General features: G+C 37.3%; 1 protein-coding gene across 1 annotated transcript; it reads right to left on the minus strand.

The window, feature by feature from the left end:
• Nucleotides 1-679: 679 nt before the first annotated feature.
• Nucleotides 680-17,910, minus strand: TMEM123 (transmembrane protein 123). The gene is made up of 6 exons (XM_085309095.1): nt 17,857-17,910; nt 17,460-17,574; nt 12,328-12,393; nt 7,318-7,557; nt 5,295-5,448; nt 680-2,709 (listed from the first exon to the last, which is right to left on the minus strand). The coding sequence occupies exons 1-6, from the start codon at nt 17,908-17,910 to the stop codon at nt 2,685-2,687; spliced, it is 654 nt and encodes a 217-aa protein (XP_085165221.1). The 3' UTR covers nt 680-2,684.
• Nucleotides 17,911-18,185: the final 275 nt, after the last annotated feature.

An 18,185-nucleotide genomic window follows, 5' to 3' on the forward strand; every position in this document is an offset into this window, starting at 1 on the left:
AAACTTATGATGGAAATTACCTCCCAGGTGATCAGCAGCCTAAAGACCTGGAAGAGACTTCCATAAGGAGGTACTGAGGTTATTGTATAAAAGGATTATATAACACTTACCTGTGATKGTGCTAGCTTAGACAAATACTGGGGCAAAATACAAGAAAAGAGCTGGTCTAAAATTTCTGTATTCCTGCTGCAAATTCTTTGAAATACTCCTTCCTAACAGAAACTAAGCAGTGACAATATTTTAGTTGTTTCAGGCAGTAACTTAACTAGAATCATCAGAATTTGAGTGCTATTTAATACAGTCAGTTCCTGTGCTTGTGTGGAACTGCCAAATTCAGGTCTATCTATATAGAGCAACTTTCAGGTCAGAGGCCTAAATATGTACATAGCTTTTTACTGTATTGTACCACCACAGTCTTACTCATCTGATTCAAACAAACAGTTACAGTTTCATTTACTTTCTTAACATCTTACTAACCTTGTATTTGCATTAACAGTTTCACTTTAACATAGTGATGAGATTACAAAATGTTTCAAACTACCAGCATTAGACAAAAAATGCTACGGTTATGACTTAAAAGGTAGATAGTGAACATCTTATTTGGTATTTTCAGTTGGGGAAGTGTTTGAGGGAATTAATTATAAAAACATTTTAAAAATAAAAATTAAACCCAAACTGATACAGTAACTGCAAAAGCTTCATTTTATTTATCTGTACAATAGAGGTGAGGCAGTCCCAGTAACTCTACTTAGTTGCACTTAATACTCTAATTTCTACAAAGAAAGTAAGAAACTAGTTCTATGGAACAATTATTTCCAAACCGTTTAAATTAAAAACAGCAGTTTTCCCCAAAACAGTGAAACTAAAGAAAATTGTACACACACTATTTGCATCAAATCATTCGCTACTCCATATCTTCAATCTTATTTAAAAAAAAAAAGAACAAAGTAGTCATGCAACCCCAGTTTTGCATGAGTTGTTGTGCTATTGGATAAAGCAATGAACCAATGAGCTCAGATAAACTAGAGTTTGCTGAAGTTTGCTATGCCTCTGACAGAAAGGTTTTATTACTCTATACAAAAAAGACAAAAAACAAATCACAGAGCAATGTTAAAGGTTCATGAAAGTGCAAGTCTTGAAAAGAATAAACTGTGRCTTAACAAAAAAGTAATCAGTGCCAGAGCTGCATTTATTTCCCCTGATGCATTCACCCCAGACAGCTGCCCGCCCCGCATGCACAGTTCCCTTCCTGACCTTCCCCAGCTGTCACCACCTCCCTGTTCTCCCTCTTCTGCCAGCAATAGCCAGGAGGGCAAATCCCAGCAAACCAGCACTCTTTACCTGAGAGATGGCCACAAAAGGAAATGGAGAAGGACTAAACAATTACTCGCTAATTTAATGGAGATTCAGATCTGTATTTTTTTCCAGCCTAATTCTAATTTTCTTAACACCAGTGTAAATCAAGAGACCATCTACTGAGGTCAGTAGGTTTACCCTAGTGTAAATGCAAGAGTGGCAAGGCAGCAGCAGCACAGCTGTTTCCAAGAGTACTTAGAACTTACTCCAAAAGCCCTTGGGAGCCACTGCTGCCTTCAGGGGCTTTTGACCAGGCCCCTGTACATGTGTGCAGCAGTGCTAGGTCACGAAAATAGTTGTAAAAATGCAGGCAACTATATTCTTTTAAAATGATATCCTCTAGATTTTCTGTTTGGGTAACTTTCAATGCTTAAACACATGCAAAAACAYTCAACACAGCTTCCTCATAATAACAACAGTGAAATGATGGCTACATTCAACCAAGAGCTATTTTTAGCAGAACTCTCCATATTCATGATGGGTGCAATTATTACTATTTTTGCTTTTGACTTTATCTTGAACACAGTAGGACATGCTATATCGAAGAAGCTAAGGATTGTATATAGTCTGTTTTCCTATCAAGATCATTTAGAGACAAATATTCTTTTGTGGATGGATATCTCCAATCTGTCTAAGGTTCCTGCAGCTACTTTCATTGTGTACAGTGTTAAGCAAAGYCTCTGCAGACCAGTGAGCTAATGACTGAAGTTTTAAATACAGGTGTTCATTATCATCTTCTATACAGTTAGCACACTATGTCCCTTTACTAGCTTAAAATTAACTTAATTGTTTGAGATCCAAAATTTCTTCAAGTTAACATCAAACTTAAAATAAATAGAATTTAATACAAAAGAGTAGGAAGAAACACTCTTGTTTTACTTGCAAACATCTATGCTTGGTCTTAAATGGAACTTTAATTTACTTAATTTATTTAGCATACCATTCTAATTATTGCTCACATATTCCTATAAATCCAGTGTGGTCTGTAATTGAGCTTACTTAGAATTTTAATTATGTTACCATTCTGCTAGTGATTTAGTATCTCACACAAGTCTGCGTATCTTTAAATGACACTSTGTGTGTTTCTTAAATTTGATTACAAATACTGGAGGAAAAAAAACTATTTCTACAAAGTGCCAAGTTCCTCCTGCTCTTATCAAAGCCAATGCAAAAAAATCAGGAATGCTTAAGAGATTCTCAGCATTCTGCAAGATCAGACCCACAAACAGCTTTACAGACTGTGATCATTCCTGTAAAAGAAACTCTTTGCATAAGTTACAACAGCTGTGACAGGTTGGGTTTTCATCACTGTCTTCCCTGAAGTCTCTTTAAATGATGGCATCATGTTCATCACTGTAACAGAAACACAGTAATTAATGTTCTGCAGTGAAAGCAACAGTCAACRTGAGACGACAGCCATTCAGTTGCTGCTAAGAAGGTTATCGCATGAATAAAGACTCTTTTGCTGTAAGCGCTAAGTACACACAGTTGAGAGTTGCAGCTCTCTCTGAGGGAAGCCTGAAGAACAAGGCAACTTTGTCAACGCTCCTTAAGGCTAACTAGCCTAATTAACATTTTGACTTTCATATTGTATTCAAGGAGGTATGTTTAGAACAGCTGTTCCTGAGGCATTTTAATCCTACCTTTTCCTGCCTATATCCAGTAGTACCAGCTAATCAAAGCCAGCTGACAAGTTCAGATACCAGTCCTTCTGTTTAAAAGATACTGTTAATCTCACCTCTATAATATCCATTCAAGTACTACTGTTAGCAAAGTTATGCGGCGGGAACTTGCTCAATTCCATGACCAGCAAGTAAGAGTTCAAAGATGGATTAAAACCAGAAGACCTGAACACTCAGCAAGTCCAATGACATCACCTCAGTTAAAATAAACTTCTTCAGCTGGGATGGATAATACTCAAAAAGGAGAAAGAAAAGCAACCTAGTTTTAAGAAATGCCAATTCTTAACTTGAGACAAGGAGGCAAGCCTGGAAGAAAGCAGAGTAGAGCTGAGTATGAATGGCAAAAGAAATATCTTTGCAACAAAACAGTAGGATAATAAGCTAAACAGCAATTAGTATTTCCTTAGTCCCTTGAAGTAGTAGCTTTCATTATAATGGAAGTGATATACATTAAGAAACTAAAATGTCTGACTGGTCCTGTGCTATCAGAAGTTAATACTGCAGGAGAGAAAGAGACCAGTTATATTACTAAGATGCTCCAAAAGGAAGAACGATATTCAAGACAGAACCCCCCACCAATAATCTCATATCATAATTGAGAGAGATCAGTTGTCTGGAAGAAGTTGGTGGATGTTTAGTTTCAGTCCACTTGGGAAAACACTTAAGGAATATATTTAATCCAGGGGTTTTCAACCTGTAGTCTACAGATTGTCTGAAGCTCATAGACAACTTCTAAGGGATTTTAACATGATAACTAAGAAAAGCAAACCTACTCTCAATAGGCTTTCAGGGACCTACACTTCACAGAAAAAATATTAGCAGTCTGCAGTTCAAAGAAGGTTGAAAGCCACTGGTTTAGTCCGAATAAAAAGTGACCTAAGGAGGTATCCAGCTCATACCTTTAGACACTCACATCAGACTTCTGTTCTAAGACTTTATCTGCCTTCATAGCTGATGAAGACAAACATGCATGGGTAGGCTGATTCATCTTGCATATTTTCAGCATCTATTTTAGGGTGACATAAATGATATGAAATGACTAGTTTAGATGCATATATCTATATTCAGTTAAATGAATTCTACCTCTAGTTTCATGGACTTGTAAATGTACTGAACGTAGATTGAGTACATACAATTTCATGGCCAGGTTTCTGGAGTTGCAAGCAAGATAACAAGAAAAACTAAATACTAGAAATCAACCAACTGGCCTGCTTACACTGCAAGGCAGGACAAAAGTTTCAGTTTATATACTGACCATAATCAAATACTGTGCTTTAAAAATGTCAATTTCAATGTTTTCCATAATAATAAATAAATGAATCAGTTGAACAAAAGTGGCTTAAGAAAGTGGAATATTAAATATCTGTTTTCAAAATCATCTGCTCAAATCAGGCTTTGAGGCAGGTAAAAGGTAGTATAAAAGAGAGATAGTAAAGGAGTTCCAGTATGACGTCATTTAGGTAATAGAAAATACAGCTATTTAGAAAATTAATAGCAAGGGGGAAATGTCAGAGATAAATAGCTAAGTGGAGTCCAGGAAGGAGTGCCAGTAAGACATATCTTGCAAACGTAACAAATAATTCACAAAAATTGTTGTGAACAATCAGCACATGAAGGGCACTGATGTAGGCAGAAGTATTTATAGTGCTAGCAAATAGTAAGGATGAAAATATGCATGCATGCATATATAAGAAGTCCTTCTGCCATCAGGCTTCATGGAAGCAAACACTCAGCCATGAAGAAATCTTGTGTATATCACATAACAAATCAGGATGTAAGAGACACCTTAGTTGTGGGACAGCAATTCTTTTGTAAAATATGCTATAGAGAAGAAGGCATCCACATCTATTATAGACTCTAGGCTAAAGCTTAACCTCACAATAAGCTGGCGTGAGGAAGAAGGGAGTCCTGTAATGGAATATGGGGTGGAAAGGAGAACCGAACAAGCCAAAGAAATAAATAAAGAAAACAAACAAAACTATAGTATATGAACTTGCATTAGCTGAAGTACAAGAGTGTACGAAAGGATCTATTATATAATAGATCAGAGGAAAAGCCCATACAGAATAGAGGTACGTGAATAATAATGAACAGCTGAAGGGCTAAAAGACAAAATATCACAATAAAACCTTTCACTACATTGGAAAAAAAATAACAAATATTTTTTTTTCCAGAGTTTGTTCTCCTTGTTTTGGTTGCCCTTGTTCCCCTCAAGAAAGTAATAAATTGACAGAAGAGTATCTGTCTAAAACTTACATGGTTCTGTACTGAATGCCTCTTCTAGAGTGGTATGTTTTGCATCCAATGTAGAGAATAACTAGGATTCCAAGTGTCAGCACAATGCCACCTATGAAACTGCCCGCATCAAATCTGGAGGTTTTGGCTATGACAGCCTCAGATTTTGGTACAGCTGAAAAGAAGAAAAAAATAAGTTTTTTTTTGCAGCTTGCAAATTTTGTTTCAAAGGACTCCTTTTTATCATGCCCTCCCCCATTGACACATTATCTAACAGACTCAATTGGACAAATTTACATACATCAACTGCCAAAATACTGAGCCAAGAGTACAGAAATCTAAACCTAAGTTTCTATATGCCAGATTTTGGTGACTATGGCACATATAACAAACAAAGACACGGGAACGAAGAATCCTTCCCTATTATGTGGAGCAACTGCTAAAAATTCAATTGGCAATCAACTCCTTTGATGTAACTAGTAATAAATCTGGCAAGGGACACAAAGAGTAATATAGTAAGAACTTGTACCATCCATAAAGCTGGAGGTCTACTATAATGGAACGGTAAGACCACGTTTATCATAACTTAAGTCTTACTCCTAAGGTTGGATTCTTGTTCAGCGTATTATTCTTAACACTAATTTTCTTTAGGTGCTGGTTGACAACTGTGTGATTCCTGTAGTCTACAAGCATCAATCCAAAGGATGGTGGTTTTAYGAGCAGCTGATCCAGCTGCATGCTGTCTCTGCAAGACAGAGATTGTCACTTCTCCTCTCCACCTCCTTCTTTCCCCTGCCACTTTTTCCCTTTACTTTCTACGCCTTCCACTCATGCAGCTCCTGCCCTTCTTATGCCAGTTCTAGTGCTTTTGTGTTTTTCAGACCTTCCCTGAGCTGATTTAAGTCAACAACTTGGCCTGAAATCAACCAAGCAAAAAAAAAAAAAAAAAAAATTGCTTTCGGTCAGATTAGTACATTGAATCAGCACAGAGAAGAGTCCAACAATCATTTAAGTTAGCCAGTATAGTGCAAAGGGAATAAAACATTTTTGATGGTGATGGGCTGTTGGATTGGTTCACCTTGTCTTATGGAATTGTACCCTCAYTCTCCAGGTACAAGCAGTTAGATCGATATCAGCTTTTCAGCCCAACACAGTCGGATTTCCCCTGAAGATCAGATACTGCCATAGGTATCGTGTATGTAGCTGTATTACTCTACAGTATTAACTGTTACCCAGGCAAATTCCATCTTAAAACTGTTTTTATCTGCTACAAATTCCCATCAAAACACACAGTTTGTGCCTGTCTCTATTTGTACTTGCCACAAGGAAAGCTTTATTACCAATTAATGTTCTGCTAATGAGAGCTGAACTCATCTAATATGACTTCATTTAAATGTGAGCAATCTGATCTATTTAGATGTGAAAGTATGAAGTGGTCTGAACAAGAACCTATCAGCAAGGAGATGTTTACACTTATAACTGTATTTGATAATTTTTACATAAAGCATGACTCATTCATAGTCACATTCTATCCTCCAGCAGGAAGGATTCATTATCATCATAATGTTGCTACAAATTTGGCTAACAGATCTCTCTGCTAAGCCAGAGGAAGAACTTTTATTTTGAGCCACAGGTCTTATATTCGGTCTCTGTCATCAAAAAGGAAGTATTAAACATGAGTTCAAGTAAGCTGTGGAAGGGAGAAGTGAAGAAATAACAAAAGTTGTATTTATTATCACAAAGTCTTAACAGCCTTTCTCTTAACATCACTAATCTCTTTGCTGGTAGCTGCTGGTTAAGATCACATTTTTATTTCTAAATACACCAGGTCACTTAGTTTAAGTGAACCCTTATTAAGTACGTGGAGCATTAGGAGGAACATTTATTTAGCTACATCAGTAAATAAAAACTTACTCTCATGTTTCAGCACACAAATACCTTCTTTCTTTGCTAAACTACTGTAAAACAAACAATTCTAAAACTGTGCAACATGCACGTCAACATATATTTAAGTCTTTATGAGCTTCCTGAAATGTGAACATACCTGTTACAGAAGTATAAAATCTGGAAGTGGTCTCCGTAATGTTGAGTTGTGAAGACGTGACTGATGAAACCGTGGTTGACGCTATCATCTTGCTGGTTTTGATGGACTGAGTAGTAGTGGGGGAAAATACAGTGCTGTTGGTGGGCTGTGTAGCATTCGTGGGCTGTGTAGCATTGGTGGGCTGCGCAGCACTGGCGGGCTCTGTGGTGTTGGTGGGCTGCGTGGTAGTTGGGAGAGTACCTGTAAAATTTGTATGGCAAAGTGACATCATATAGAAGAATATAATACATAATTATACATAAAATAAAAAATTTGAAAATGTTTAAGACATTAAGACATAATTTGTTTGATTTGACTCATAGAATATAACAGTTTTTCACAGAATAGCGACTTCTTAGTAATGCAGATCGTAARCTTCTTGTAAACGAGCCTAGGCATTTTTTTTCCTTCCAGAAATGAAATTTCCAAGTATTCTCCTAGAATGGTATATTACATTTATCATACCCAAGCAGAAAGAGACAGTAGCAATGAATTTGTTATTACATGGATATCCAGGCYGGAATACAAATTCTTATCTGGTGCCTTTCCTTTGAAAAGATCTAACCTCTGATTTCTAGGGCTCAAGGTTAAGAATGGTTCTAAGAAAACATTGTAAAGAAAAACTGCATAATATCCGTTTTTTTTAAATAAATCCATTATCATTAAACAAAAAGTTCCACTTTTTACAAATGTTAGTTTTTTTGGATAGCATTATTGAGTTCCACAGAACTGCACCTAATTTAAAATATGTTAAAATGAGATAAAACTCTGGATGAAGAATAATTTATTATGAAGCATCCAGCTTTTCAGATAACCAATCTGTTTTAATAAGAATAGATTGTGCATGTAAACTTCCTCTTCTCCCAACAAAATTCTAGTCATGATTTAATCTTTAATTTCCCTTTGAACAAAACACTGACTTTACCAAGGCTGCATAGATACTAAACCTATCAGACAGAACTTTGTGATCAAATTTTGTCCCATTGGAACAGAACAGTGGCTAAAAGTGAACACAGTGTTTCATATAAATGTTAAAAAGGGGTCTGTGAACCACAAATTCTGATCTGAGCTTAGGAGAGCGCTTTAGCTCATGAATTAATTAGACACTTAACATGTTCCTGAAGAGAACAAATAGCTTTGTGAGTGTGTCCGAGAGATGGGTATTTTGCTGAGATTTATATTTACAAAATAGTTTTTCTGTCTTACTGCATGCACTTATGGAGACACAGAAGAACACCCTCAATGAACAGATATTAAACTTAAGGTTCAAAAGGTCTTCACACCTGGCRGAAGCTCAACTAAAGCAAAGCTGCTAGCTTACATAATTTGTTTATTAGTGGACTATCTTGCCAAGATTAAAACAAAGAATGTAATCCTGTTTCAAAAGCTCGGTTGAAACCAAATGCCTTTAACTTTTATTCTGCTTTTACCTAACATTTTTCCTTCCCTCCTCACTTAAAGAAATTATGAACTGTTCAGCATAAGAATTTTGTAAGATAAAAATCCAAGAGCACTAATATACAGGATTGATATTTATAACAAAATCCATTAAAACCTTAATTAAAGGTAACCAGCTTGAATGATCTTAAGAATAACTAACTGTTTCTAAGTGTTCTTCCAAGAAGGAATTAACAAGACACATAAACATGTTATGTAACTCAAATTTCTCTAAGCAGATGAGTCACTTTTATATACAGACAAATTTTACGAGGACAAGCTCCCTTTGCTGCTGTCTACTTCTGTATTATTTCTATAACCTCACAGGATATGGATTAAGCTTTACACACCACAATGGCTTTTCATTTTCAAAGTTCTAATTTTTGGATTAGATTTTTACTTCATGTCATTCAAACGTCTGATTATACCCATGTTTTCTTGAAATTGTGTAAAACTAGAATAAATAAAGAAAAACTAGTTTCATCGGTAAACTTAATATACAATTTCTTCCTTTTTTTTTTTTTTTGTACAGTATYTAAAATGCTTCTATAGAATGATCTTCCTAAAAGTACGGTTTAAAATGTGAGAAGCCATACGCAGAATGATGTCTTCACTAAAAATATAAGAATCACTGTTTCCAGTACAGATGTGAACATCAAAAACAAATAACAATAAGACAATGCAAGCCATCAGAAAGGAACTGGTAGAAACCACAGTTTTCTGAGACATTCAGTACTTCTATTGAACTACTGAAAAAAGCCATTATAGTTCCCTTAGTAAGCATTATTTATCTCCTCACTCTTTAATGTTATCATTGTATTTTGATATAACCCTWGGAAACACTCTGAAAGAAACATGCATTGAGATGGAACAGTTGGAGTACTACACTCATGTGCTTACCTTGTTACAACTAGGAAATTCAGTTCCTCTATGAAGCATGTGTAAAATAYATCAAATAAAATTCAGGGCACATTTTAATACTGACAGACAAACTATTCAAAGGCACAATTATTTATAAATATCAAATGACTCCTCATTGTAGGAAAAAGGTAAGATATGAATGTCTATAGGCAAAMCGTCCACAATTACATGAGACAAAAATCACACATCAGAGGTAACAACATTTCTTATATTAAAGATACCAAGAGGAAAAAAAAAAGACAAATTTGAATTCAAGTGTCAACTAATCATAAGCTTTTTAGAAGCCATGATTTCTAAGTGTCAAAGTGGCTCATGTTTCTAAGCAATATAACAGCTAATGCTTCCAGGTGTAACATTAATGAGTGATATTACAGAAAGTAGTACTTATACCATGAGCATCAAACCACTATATAGAAAACTGAGTCAGCACAAAAAATACCAACCTATTAGCATAAAAGAGTTTCAGCAGAATTGCACATTACTATTTCCCTCTTTCCTACTATTGACCCTTCTTTCTTATGTTAGTAATATTACAGCACTTAATGATGTAACATTTATATTAAAAGTAAAGGCTGGTTACTTTTCTGCAGACTTATCTTTTGCAATGTACTTAGCACCAATCATTTCAAAACATCAGTGGGAGGCATTAAGAGGTATCTGAGGAATGAGGGAAGCTGACATGAATTCGGCACCAATCTGTTCTTCTCTGACTTTGAAAAATCTTACCTGTGGTATTCTGCCAGACTCAAGATGAAAGAACATTTGCTAGCAACATCTGTCCTTTTGCCTTTTACTTCCCTAATTACTTTGCCCCCAAAAAGGCTAGCTGGGCTTCATCAAACATCGTGTTAAACATACCCAGACTGCCCAAGTTAATTTTTATTATTTAAAAAGGATACATGTCAGTAACATAGATCTGAACTATGATGCTTCATTAAAAAAAAGTTATTCTACTTTTTATGTTACCTGTGTTTAAATAGTTATGYTATATTCTATCAAACTATATATATAGTGTAAAGTTGATAGGAATTATTAGAGTCATGCAATATTCCCTTATGTTATAACCCATCAAGAAGGAGCAAAACAAGCAACTCAAACCTCATACACAATTATAAGCACCATGTTTATATATAAAATAATGATTATTGGATGTTCTTCCTAAAATACATATATCTTCTCCTTTTGATGGAAAAGCATTTTCCTACAAAATACCAGACACAGTTTTATTTCTGCCAGAAAAAGATTCCTCATCCCCCCAGCAAAAACAAAAAAAATTCTTCAAGAAGAATTAAGTACATAAATTCAGTAATCTTTACTGGGTCAAGACATGATCAAACTAGTTGTCTTAAAATCTATAAGGTTTTTAATTAAAAAAAAAAAAGAAGGATGTGAATCTAATTGTGTGAGGTAAGGCATATCACTTTGTGTTAAGTTGGTAGAGTGTCTAATAGTAAAGGGCTCTGGCATATTTTTATTATTTTTACTATTATTACCTTGAAAGAGTAAAGCTTTCTTTTACTCTGCAATTAACTTGAGACTCAAACTATTTGAAGGGTGGATACCACACTTGTGTTTAACAATGGCTTCAAACGTGGGGAAGATACTAAGGCAGCAAGAGGATACAAAAATCTCACCTCTCCGCTCTACCAGTTAAGACATGTCTGAACTGGTATAGTGCACACAATGAAATAAAAATATGCACCATTTCCTTGCTTTCCAGAGGTTTTTGGTGAGGTTTTTTTCTTTTCTTATTTTTTTTTTTAATAAACAATACTTTATTCTTGAATGAATCACGAGCTAAACATAGTGGCTCAGAGGCAATCTGGAGACTATAGAAACACACAGTGAGAGGTGAGCTGGAAATGTAATGACATAGGTGGGATCTTATGATCAGTATAAAACACCACAAATATGCAAAGTATCTTTGGATAGGCACAATATTCTTGCTCTCTTTTTATACAGCTCCTAGTACAAAGGGGACCCAATTCATGCATGGAACTAGTTTTTCTTCTCTTCCACTCTCAGATACAACCATTTATCTGTGCATCAGACTGAACACCTGCATGATATTAATTCTTATTCAGTCTTCACTAATGTGGTAAAATATGCTTCTACAAGCTCTTTCAGAAAACCAATTTCTCAGTTTCCTTTTTTTTTTAATAATCCCACACTGACACAGCCAGTTCTTCAAGCGGAAGAACTGTGTGTCAGATTAAAAATCTGCTTTCGAACTCTATTAGTTGATCTAATAAAACTACTGCTTCTTTCTACAAAGATGTGTTTTGTAAACATATTATGCTGGAGCATCATAACTGCAACAGCACTGCCTTAGGAATCTTTCATACTGACAATTCTTTTGCCAAGGTGTGAAAGAAAAATGGTAGTATCAGAACAAGGCAAAAATACCACTGACAGATTGCCCTAGCTCTGCTATACTTACTTGAAAAACAGTAGGATTTCATTTTTGAGTTATTTTACATGTTGCCTTCCAGTCTCCTAAAACAGTAATGTTTCTCTCAAATACTCATTTTTGATCCACATTTCTTTAGAATTTGCTGTAATTTGGAACCAGCTTCTAGGTTCATAGTAGTGGACAAATGAACAGATACATACCTGTTATAGATGGTGCTGTAAACTGTGTGGTTGAGGCAACAGCAAGACTGGGTGAACAATTAATACCTTCAAAGACAAAAAGAAAATATGAAAAGAATTACTTATGTCATTTTTAACATACTATAATTGAAGCACAATACCCTCCTCAGGATATCCAAGTGTGCAAGCTACAACTGAGAATGGAACAGAGAATACACTGGTCCAAAGCAGATGGATTTTTCCCTCTGCAAAATGCTTCCAGATTTCAGTGCAGCAGGAACATGGTATGTACTGTATGCACAGTGCTATCCAAATGGTCTATATCTGATTTTTTCTACATCTTTCTCTTTGCTCTCTTCAGCTTTCAGTTGCTGTAACAGCCAAATACTCATCTATCTTCTTGATCTGCTTATGCATTGTGGATTTTTTCTATTTTTTATTTCTCTATTTCAGTTTTGTTTCCTGCTCCTCAATTGCCTTTCTCCCCTTCCCTTTTGCTGCACTTCTGTTACAGACGGGGCTCATACTAGGAGCATATCACAGTGACGTGAAGTACACATGGGCTGATATTGTGTAGCCCCTTCCTGCGGGCTTATGCTGTCCCTACACAAAAAGGCTCTATGAATGTATCTAGTTCAAAAGACATTTTTAATACAAACTAGGTTTCAATTTTAAAAAAATGGGTTTCAGTTTTCAGTTTAAAAAACTGTTTTGTTCTTCCCTCCTTTCTTTCACTTCTACTATTCCAGTTCTGCTTTTCCCTCCCTTTTCATGTTATTTCTAAGTTCTCAGGCCACTTTCCAACCTCACTTCTGCCCTCAGCACTGCATCCCTGTTCAATATTTCTTACACCTTAATGGTCTCTTTCTCCCTGCACAGATCTGCTGGCCTGTTCCATGACTCCTATTCTTGATAGTGCCACTGCTCACACCCTTCTATCTCCTGCTCTATGCCCATTCTGCAACTATTCTTTTCTCTGAAGTCCCTGGTCTCTCAGGACACCCTCCCATATTGCCAGTGCTGGGTACCTAGCAATAGCAGTTCTATAGCTTTTCATCATGGCTAGAAAGCAAAGTGCATAACCTCTGAGACAAGAGGAAGAGCAACATCACAACAAACATGAAGCAGGCATACCTCCTTTGAACAGATCTGCTGTTCTTAACACCAAGAAAAAGTCTGTTGGAACAAAGTTATGTCAATCCTCTTTGAACCTGCATGTATGTTATCAGCAAGCTCATGTTTAACAACAACCTGGGATATTAAGTTGCAGATTAGATTGCCTTGGAGAAACAACTGCACAATAAATGTCAAACTCTTTTCTCAGCTATATTGACTTTTACAGCAGCATAAGCCATGGATGTGCCTGGGGCTGAACCTTTTCCATACTGGCACAACGCTGTAACCAGAACACAGCTTTGGGTTTTCCCCAAGTTTCGAGTGCTTATTTCTGTGGTCATCTGGACGCAGGCTGCATGCTCATCCAGGAGTAGCGAAGCCATGTGGACTGCTAGGAATTTAGGTGCGAGTTGGTGATGCAATTAGCACAGGTATAGTGAGTCAATGAGCAGAGTATTTGATATATATCCCACTTGTTCATCAACAGCAAACGAGAGGAGTGAAGGAGTACAGAGAAAAAAGTGTCTTAAGAATGTGCTCTTCACATGGATGACTTAAATACCACACAGTACTTAAGGCTGTGAAGCTTAAGGCAGTCAAAATTTTCTCTTATGCTATAAAATAAACCTGTACTGTATCAATGAACACAGATTGTGGACCTGGAATCCYTTTTCACATCAAAAATCAGCTGAACAAGTGCTTTGCATTCTTCTCAACAACACTGAAGCCAACAGTCTAGCAGACTTCTTGAGCTGGTATTTTTCTTTTAAATTGATGTTTGCCAATATTTCTGGTTCTACATATATACTTTCTCCATTTTATTTCTTTTCTCACTCTGCAAAGTAGTAATACACTGTTGCTCAGGGTACCTAAGCGGATGTAGAGACTGCAAATGACTAAATTACTGTGGACAAGAGTTAGATGTAATGACAAGGTAACAGCATGGTACTATAACAGTCTGCTTTTAGCACATTAAAAATGACAGTAACTGTTGCACTATCCAACCATTAAACAAACAGTAACTCCCTCCCATCCTCAGCTTTACCTTCCTCCTAATCAGTATCCCAAGTTCTCCCCTTTCTGGAGCTGACAGCAGACCTGGTCAACAAAGAAGTCAGAAGTACAAAATCTAGCACCTTTCTTAAGTAGTAACAGGATCAGCATCACCTACAACAAAGGGCAAAGCTTCTCACACAAATCTTTTCCTCTAAACCAGAGGAGGGCAGTGCAAGGATCAGAAGTCTTGACTGACCCAAATCAGTCCTATGCCTACGCTAGAGCATGTGACAGAAGGGAGGTGGGGAAGAAACCTGGCAGGTGACTACAAAATGGAGGTTTCTGAGCACGAGCAGAGATAAAGCTCTCTGGGGCCCAAGATTAGCCACAAAGCCAGGCCTTGTAATCTTAAACTGGAGAAACTCTGTGGTGTTGCTTGATCCCATCATGATCGGCCGGGGGAAAGGGGGGACTGCTGTTCACTTTTCCCGGTGAAACAGAACTGAACAAAGGAAATCTCCAAGTTAAAACAACGTACCCAAGCCCCAAACACTGAGAGAGAACAGGGAGGGGATAAACAACACTTCTGTCAGGCAGCCTTATGCTTTCCTTCATTAATGCTAGGTGCAGATGCAGCTAAAAAMCAGAACTGCTTGTGGTCAGCCAGGGGCGTATCTGAAGGCAAGTGTGTTTCCTGCAGAACGGTTCAGCGCTGCTCCGATGAACACCCACATGGCCTGTCTGTGGGTTTGTTTTACTAGTGCATAAATGATTGTGAGCTTGAGACAACCTGATTTAAAAATCARTCAATGCTAATTTGGATAAATGCACTTTCAGAAGGGACAAAATTGTCCAGTTCTTCCAGCTTAACATGTAAAAAGCCCACAAATCATTCCWAGAAATCATTTCAGAAGTGTCATTCAGATATAAAAAGAGTTGTGGCTGTGCTAAACAGAGATGTAAGGTAAACGAGATACAGCTAGCTCTGATACATGTTGAAAATGAACAGGACAAAATCTTGAATGGACTTAATTTTATCAGATCCTGCAAGAATCAATGTACTGAATAACATCCATGAATCTTCAAAGTTAGAAATATGTTCTCTCCAGCTCATGCATATTCCAAATTGCTGTCCTCCATATCAGAACAGGGACGATAGCCACACGTTAATGAGCTAGTTGTACTAATCATTCAATTCCTAGCATGCGGCAAAAGTCAATTTGCCCACTCCTGTATTCACCATTAAGATAAACAAATTTGTAAGTACTTGTGTCAGGCTTTATGTCTAGTCTAACTAAACATAGCGCTACAGAGAGGTGTTGATATATAAGTTCATTTTTCCAAAGCAMAATTTTAGACATTCATTTTGGTGACATTTCAAAAGTCACATATTATATTCTATCTGATAACCTTCTCTTTTCAAGTTTGATGTAGAGTAGGCAAGTAGATGAGTTTCATCCCAAAGTCAGTCTGTTTCTGTTTTTTTTTTTTAAAAAAGTACAAAAAGTACAGAGACCCTGACAGCACACAGTACTTCAGAGAGATCTCTGACTTACACAGTTACCTCTATGCAATCCAAATGAGTAAAGGATGGGGCTGGAATGGGTAAATCAGAGAATTTAAAGTAAGACATATGAATGCRACCATCCCACAGATGGTCTCCACTCAAGTATTTGCTCTTCCCAGTAGGAATGGATGAAATCCAAATTCTGGAGATTAAAACAAAAGCAATCCCCAATGCCAAATCTACTGTAATATTAGCTAGACAATTTTTACAAACTATAAATCAAAGACCCTATCATCCAAAAACTCTGTACTACTTTGCTTTTTGCCTTAACAAAGGCATTTGGTACCTATTTTTAAAGTGGCATTCTTTAGCTACCAAGAAGGTTATTGCTTTAGCCTATTACAGAAATCAGGCAAAATTATCTAAGCAACTCTTCACACAGGTCTCCATGGCTTAACATTGTGAAACCTACCTCACAGTCTTACAGAGGGAATACACACACATAATTACACAGAAGTTGAAACAACATGGATGAAGGTATTTGATTCTCAACCTGGTCAATCTGAGACTAAGAACAATGTTGCCTTTTGCTGTCACCCAAGAATCTAAGGGAAGTAAGGAGATATGCTGAAATTGAAATGCCATGCCTGTTTCTAGTTCTGGGTGACTGGTCTGGAGGTTGATACTGCTGCTCATTTTTAGTATTGCAAGTCATTTTGGTATACACGAGTAACTTTGTACGTAGGTAAGTTCCTGGAAGATGCTGCCAGATCTTTGCTGAACAGAATAGGATAGGGGGCAGGGACTCTCCTGCTGGAAAGCAGTGATTCTCCTTCCTTTCTCAGATGTCATGAAGCCAGCTGGATTTTACACAGTGGCAGGAAGGACTTTTTGTAAACCATAACATTTTGGTAATGTTTCTTCCAYAGACTTGTTTGACACATATAGATAAACCTAGTAGCAGAGGAAAAGAACAGGATTGCAATGGAATAACCAGTCAGCCCAAAGATCTACAATGAGGACAAATCTACCGTCACTCTCACTTTTTGCAATTCATAGTATTTGATGCATTTCACACTTTCTCCTGTAGTGTTAATTAGTGAATCACTAACTCATGCTGAAACCAATATAAACCTCAGTAGCGGTTTTCAGAAGTTTCTGAATAAAGTGGCAGAAACAAAGATGCAAACACAATTATATAAAAAAATAGAATAAAAAAATCAAAAATCAGAACATATAATATAAACGCTATTCTATGACTAACTGAAAATTCAGGCTTAAATGAATAATGCATTTTTCACTGCAGTCTAAATCTGAAGTCTGTATTTCAACATACTGTATTAAGGAGTCTGACCTAAAATAAGCACGAGCGCCTGACCCGAACGTTAAGTTTCCAGATAGCCTTTATTTAACCAAGTGTAGCCATCCAAAGTGGAGAAACAGTTACTTCTAGAGGGTTAGCCTGTCTCATCCTAAAGTAGGTAGTTAAATAAATACACTGACCTTAGCCTTAAAAGGTCACAATTCAACTTACTACAAAGGGAGTCTCCACAACAAGTTTGCAGACAGATGGCTACACTGGACTGCCTCAAGTCAGATGCGATTAACCCTGTCCCAGGAGTCTTTCCATTGCCTCTCTGATCATTTTCCTATGCTGTAGATCAGTGCACCTTACTATAGCGCTTACTGTATGCTGCGTAAAACCAGAACACGTTATCAGGCAGCACCATTATAAAGACAAATYACAAAGACAAATTTGCATCAAGTAAAATGTCCATATTCTGTTGTAAAATGGAGGTTATAATATATTAACACAGTAGGCTACGGATAAGTTTCTCCCTCCCCCAAAGTTGCTTTTTGTATACGGAAATTGAGAAGCTGTTTACGTTTCTCACTTTCCTTTTTCATATCAATTTATATCGTAGCATCACCAAACTAAACAACGGGGTATTAACACTGCTGGCTTGCTTGATATTCCTCCGCATTTCTTACGCCAAGTTAATGTTGGTCTCTATCCCCGGGCCTCTTCGCCAAGCAGAGCCGTGAAACGCGGCGTGGGGCGCTCCGCCCCCCGCAGCGGGCGGCTCCGGCAGCTCAGCCTCCCCTYCCGCGCGCTTGGGCGGTTACCAGCCCGCTCCGGGCTCCCCCGAGCCGAGCGACAGCGCACGGAGGCCGCCCGCGGCCAGGAGGCGCGGCGCGAGCGCACACCGCAGCCCGCGCCCCCCGCTCCTTCCCGCCGCGGCCCGTACTCACACAAGGA

The sequence above is a fragment of the Rhea americana genome, unplaced genomic scaffold, assembly GCF_003343005.1.
Source record: "Rhea americana isolate MKP2758 unplaced genomic scaffold, rheAme1 scaffold_29, whole genome shotgun sequence".
NCBI lineage: Eukaryota > Metazoa > Chordata > Aves > Rheiformes > Rheidae > Rhea > Rhea americana.

What these genes read in the sequence shown, in the direction of transcription:
- TMEM123 (XM_085309095.1), bottom strand. Translation starts at nt 17,910, where the DNA reads ATGCGGAGGAATATCAAGCAAGCCAGCAGTGTTAATACCCCGTTGTTT. An exon ending in ATACCCCGTTGTTTAGTTTG is followed by an intron (nt 17,575 to 17,856) that starts GTGATGCTACGA and finishes TCTACAGCATAG; the next exon opens with GAAAATGATCAGAGAGGCAA. An exon ending in TTGTGGAGACTCCCTTTGTA is followed by an intron (nt 12,394 to 17,459) that starts GTAAGTTGAATT and finishes TTGTCTTTGAAG; the next exon opens with GTATTAATTGTTCACCCAGT.